The following is a 5,780-nucleotide window of genomic DNA, read 5'->3' on the forward strand; positions in this document are numbered from 1 at the left end:
TTACAAGTCCGACTCTCTAACCATTAGGCCACGACTTCCCGTCATTCCCGATGGCCCCGATTTGTGTGGGAGCAGATCGGGAGGTGCAACATTCAATCGGTGAACGCCTCACATTACCAGATAATCCGCGCCGAACATTGGGACCGATCGAGGAGCTCGACAAGATTTTTGCTCCGAGTCTCGGGAGGGGGAAATCGGGGCTAAATCGGGCTAAAAATCTTGTAGTGTGAGCCAGGCTTAAGACCTTCATTCCTCATCCAAACACAAATTAAGATATTTTTGATGAAATCCGAGAGCTTTCTGTCTTACCAGATAATCCGCGCCGAACATTGGGACCGATCGAGGGGCTCGACAAGCCTCCGATTCTTGCGAGGGGGAAATCGGGGCTAAATCGGGCTAAAAATTCTATAGTGTGAGCCAGGCTTAAGAGTGAATTTTATAACAGAATTTTACCCCATCAGGACATTATATGCATGTAGTGTTTCACATGAGATTTGCAAGATATTCCAGTGAGCACTTTTTGACACTCACTCGTCTATAATTAAATGCTTTTTTCTTTCGCTTTACCCCCACTCTCTCTCCGGTCTGGCTAGATTAAACCGCAAACTCTTCATTAAGTTTGCGGATGACACGACTGTAGTGGGTCTCATTAGCAACAGAGATGAGACAAACTACAGGCTATCTGCTATGTGCCTTGTGCCTTGTGCTGCTTTATATATGTTTTTACATTTTACCTTATTTGTATATTTGTATAGTTGTATTTTATATTTAATCTGTATCTATCTGTATTTATGTTCTACTGTTAGTGTTATCTGTATGCACCAAGGGTCTGAGAGTAACGCAATTTCAATTCTCTGTGTGTATGTGCTGTACATGTGGAAGAATTGACAATAAAGCAGACTTGACTTGACCAAAGTGGAGTAAAGGTATTGATGGACCTCCTGTGAGGTTATTGACTTGCTCCACTGTGGTTACTGTAATCAGCTTGATGAACAAGCAAACCCGGCTGTAGTTTATTACTGGGACTGTCAGTTCTACACACCTACACACAAAGGTCATGATTTACTGAACGCATTAGTTCTTATAACACTTTGCCTTCACTACACTAGAGCCGTTGTCATGAACAATTCGGTCCTCCTGTTGAATCGAATCCACCTAGCACCCTAAAGCGATTCCATTTAGCTGAACAACTTTTAATGGGTGCTCCATTCAGTGCTTGGTTAGAAATGTAACAATTTTGTTGCATGATGTATGTCGTGTGGAGTTGCAAGACAAAACGAACCATTTGCGGAGAAAGTTTGGGGCCAGTACGGTTTTTGTTTTGATAGAAATTTATTTTATACAAGAAGGGCTCAGTAATTGATCAAAAGTGAGAGTAAAGACATTTTAATGTTACAAAAGATTTATATTTTAAGTAAATGCTGTATCATGATTTCCACAAAAATATTAAACAGCACAAAAATATTTACAAAAATATTAAGCAGGACAATTGTTAATAATAATAAATATTTAGCAGCAAATCAACATATTAGAATGATTTCTGAAGGATCAAGTGACACTGAAGACTAGGATATGGCTGCTAAAATTCAGCTTTGCCATCAGAGGAATAAATTACATTTTAAAAATATATTAAATAAAAAAAAATAATTGTAAGATATCATAATATTATTGTTTTAACTGTGTTTTGATCGAATAACTGGACCTTTGAAATAAGAAAAATCTGTAAAATTGGTTACATGTTCTTTTCTTTTCTTTGTCAATTGTAAATAGCGTTTGCGTGTTACCTGCAGTAATGGGTGTCTCCTGTGGTTTTTTTACTCATTACATTGTCTAGTTGTCATCTGAAGATGATGTCTTCTTGCTGAGTGGCTGCAGAAATTACAGTTCATATCAGTTCAACTCTCAACCTTTGCCTACCTTTACTTTTGGCCAGGAAACGTCTGAATGAATGGAACTCTCACCCTCCGTCTTTCATGATCTCTATTTTACGTAATTGATTATTCTCTATAATGAGCAGCAGAAATACTTCAGTGTTAGTTTCCATTATGAAACCTTTACTCCTTGAGGACCTGTAATGACCGCAGGCCACTAATGAGTCTCTCCTGGAAACGGTTGTTATGGCAGCAGCATGCTGTCGATGCCACATAGATATAAATCGACTTGTTGCCACATTATAATTGTAGTGCGTTTGCACGAGGACGAGTGACTTGCTGTTTTGCATTTCTCTGATTTTACTGTCGTATTTTAAGAGTAAGTTTTGACTGAACGTTAGGATCTTACATATCCTGCATAATAAGCACTGGGTGCATGTGTAAATGTGTACGTGCTGGAGTGTGAAACAGTGTATTTTTAGTTTCTCCCAGACTGTGTAGAGGAGGTGCAGAGACTGCTGGATCTCAGCCCAGACTTCCAGCTCTAGAGTGTCTAATAATGTGTGTGAGTGTCCATCTGTTTATAAGAACAGCATCCATAGTGTCTGGATAGAAAGGTTGATGTGCATTTTTCCCCCCTCGATGATGGGTGTCATTGTTGTAAAATCTTTTGACAAAACTGTGAGAGGTGTTGCAGACTGGAGCGAGTTGAATCTGAAATGTAATCGTTAGCTCCCACCTTACAAGCTCACATTTGTGGTCTTGTAAAATTACACAATTTTTTGGGGTTCAAAAGTGGGGCGTTGCACAATTATACAGTTCTAGAGGAAGGGTTGGATTTCAGAGCAGTGATGGCTTTATTGAGAGAGTATCTGATGATCTCAGGTATCTGTGTTGGTTTTGAGGTTTGATGGACCTGTTTATTTAAGGCAAATGCTGGGTTGGGAAGCTCACATTACTAAACATCAGCTTTAGCTAAGCTCCAAACCAGGAGACTTTATAGCGAATAAGGCTCATATGATTCCATCTTCTTGTCATATCATTTTCTTTGCTCTTTTGAAATAAGAGTTTGATGTATTATGTAGACAGGCTCTTTAAAGTTCACAATCCGAAGCTTCCTCCTTTGTCTAACCAGACCATTTATTGAAACTAATTTGCAGAAACATCTGGTTAACAAATTGTAATATCACAACCACGAGCGTATTAGACTGTCTGTGTTTACATGTTGACACTTGTTCAGTATCCAGAAACTCAGCCTGCCCTGTTGTAAATACTTTTTTTCCCCACTGTATATATATATATATATATATATATATATGTATCATTATTTTAGAGAAAAATAATTGTATTTATTTATTTATTACAGTAAATAAGTAGTTTTTATTTTTGTGTTTAAAAATAAATGAATAATTATATTTATTTTATTCATGTATTTAAAATAAACACATGGTTTTATTTTATTTTATTTTATTTTAAATCAATGGTTTTATTTGTTTATTTTATTTTATTTTTTCGGCCATCTTTATCTATTTTGCCCTTACATGGCCTGTTTATTTCTAACGGTGAAAGAAGGGGTGAAAATGGTAATGGTAAACTAAATTACAGGAAGGAAAGAGTTTTCTACAAAAATGTAGGATATGGCCGGTTCAGTTGATTTTGCTGAATGGGCCGAATCTGGGTCAAAATCAGTGAAACCGTACAAGCTGCTCATTATTTAAAATGGCTAAAATACAGTCAAACTTACTATAAACTTATAGTAATAAACTTAGATATGTTTACACTAAATACAACATTGCTAATTGCTCATTTAAATAACTGAATAAATAATGAATGAATCTGTTAATAGTTAGTAGCTAGCGGGGCTGCAGTGCAATATTAAACACTGTTGTAAGTGATTTTGTCACACTACATTGCAACTTAGAAAAATGTGTTTGTTGCTGCTAAAGAATGTAGTCATTTAGATCTTCTCAAAAACTCTCTGTTTTGCATAGCATTGAGAGTGATATTTTTCTCTTGAGTTATACATTTGCTGATTTAGGTTAACCATGTGTGTAACTGACAGTAGCACCAGAATTCTTTCTGTTGTGTCCGAGTTGTAAAAATCCCAGCATATATTCTGAAATATTGTATGTATCAAAGAGTGAGAACTCATGAATCCTTGTCTTTGTTCTTGAAATGTCACATCATGTTACAGTACCGTTTCCTTCCGGGAAGACTCTCAGACTGCATGTGTTGCGGGGGTTGAGCTGCCGAGAAATGTCACATCATGTTACAGTACCGTTTCCTTCCGGAAAGACTCTCAGACTGCATGTGTTGCGGGGGTTGAGCTGCCGAGAGCTCCGGGTGACAGAACAAAGACCTGAATGTTCGTTCTATTCTACTCTGTTCTGCCCTTTTCTTAAAGGGGTCCTATTATGCTCTTTTACAAAGTCTTGATTTTGTTTTGGGGGTGTACTAGAACATGCTCTCATGCTTGGTTAAAAAAGTGAAAAAACATAATAGGACCCCTTTAAACAGAACCCACCATCCTGTCAAACCTCTTGCCCACATGTTTTGTTTGGTGTCACCTTTTGGGCCAGAACCAAGGCTGCTAGAATAGAATTGTCTTGATTCGTCAGTATGAGAATTTAGAGATGATGTATGGTGTTGAAACAATGCACACAGCTGTTTTGTATTAGTTTCTATGTTATATGACTATGCATCTGTCTCCATTTGCAGTTCATTTGTTCTGTTCAGTTGTTTAGATGATTAAGGTGTGTGTCTAGTAACATATTCAGTCCTGTAAAATGTTATTCATTGAGTCTTTTTTTTATTGTGATGGAAAAAACTGAACTATACATATCCAGTACGGCCAGATAATACAGCTTTACAGTTAACATTTAATTTACTATCTCATTATCAGAGTTGCTTTGATCATCACAGATATTTGGATGCAGTGCTTAACTAATTAAAATGATTTATTTTCTCTTGTTCTTTTTATAGACTTTGGCAACCGCAGCAGAGAATTTCCAAATGGAGCATCAATGGAAAGATGAATTTGAAGTAAGTGTTTCTATAAGTATTTACTGAACATTTACAAGGTGCATATAGTTATTCTCTTTGATTTAACGTTTCAAATCAATTCAAGCCAGTTTTATTTGTATTCTCCTTTTACAAGACATAAAGCGCCTTTACAAGAAAAGATGTTTAAGGGATAGTGGAAATTCTGTCATGATTTACTCACCCTCATGTTGTTCCAAACCAACACAAAAGAATAATTTTTTGAAGAACCCACTGACTTCTGTTTAGACAAAAAATACAGACATTTTTAAAATTATCACCTTATGTGTTGCATAGAAGAAAAAAAGTCATACAGATTTGGGATGACATGAGGGTCACCATGAGTAACCAAATACTATAATATACAAATAAAATGAAATTAAAATCTGCCATGCATCCCACATTTCTTGGGTACTGTTTACATAATCCACATTCTTGCATTCAAAAAGAGATAGATCGAATAGAAAGCAAGTATTTCAAGACACATTTTTTTAAAGTTTGACTATTTTTAAATGCTCAAAAACAGCACGTTATGCAATGCAAAGGCCAAAGATGTCTGTCATAGTGCGTCTAGCTGTAGCGTGGTGCTTTAAAGGGTATGAATTAAAAGACTTTTCTGGTGGAGAATTTTACAGTGCAACTGTGGAACAGCACACTGTCAGCATGCGCATAAAAACACTGCTGCCAAAAATATCAATATAACTGCCCAACCTCCCTAATCGACTAGCTGGCTGCTGGATGACTAGTCAACCATCTCTACTCACAAGTGACTTGTTACCATGGTCTAAGTCAATGTTTCCCAACCTTTTTTTAGTCGCGGCACCCTTTGGAAATTTTAACAAACTTGTGGCACCCTACAAAATTAATTTT

The 5,780-nt window shown here is 36.7% G+C and overlaps 1 protein-coding gene across 4 annotated transcripts in view; it reads left to right on the top strand.

Annotated features, from left to right (window-relative positions):
• LOC107672590 (voltage-dependent calcium channel subunit alpha-2/delta-1-like) overlaps positions 1-5,780 on the top strand; it is a 102,678-nt gene that overhangs the window by 28,242 nt on the left and 68,656 nt on the right. For all 4 annotated transcript variants that reach the window (XM_016465842.1, XM_016465843.1, XM_016465844.1 and 1 more), the window contains exon 4: positions 4,854-4,913. In XM_016465842.1, the coding sequence (XP_016321328.1) occupies positions 4,854-4,913 (60 nt within the window). The remainder of the gene's footprint in view (positions 1-4,853; positions 4,914-5,780) is intronic.

The sequence above is a fragment of the Sinocyclocheilus anshuiensis genome, unplaced genomic scaffold, assembly GCF_001515605.1.
Source record: "Sinocyclocheilus anshuiensis isolate Anshui unplaced genomic scaffold, SAMN03320099.WGS_v1.1 scaffold28, whole genome shotgun sequence".
NCBI classification, from domain to species: domain Eukaryota; kingdom Metazoa; phylum Chordata; class Actinopteri; order Cypriniformes; family Cyprinidae; genus Sinocyclocheilus; species Sinocyclocheilus anshuiensis.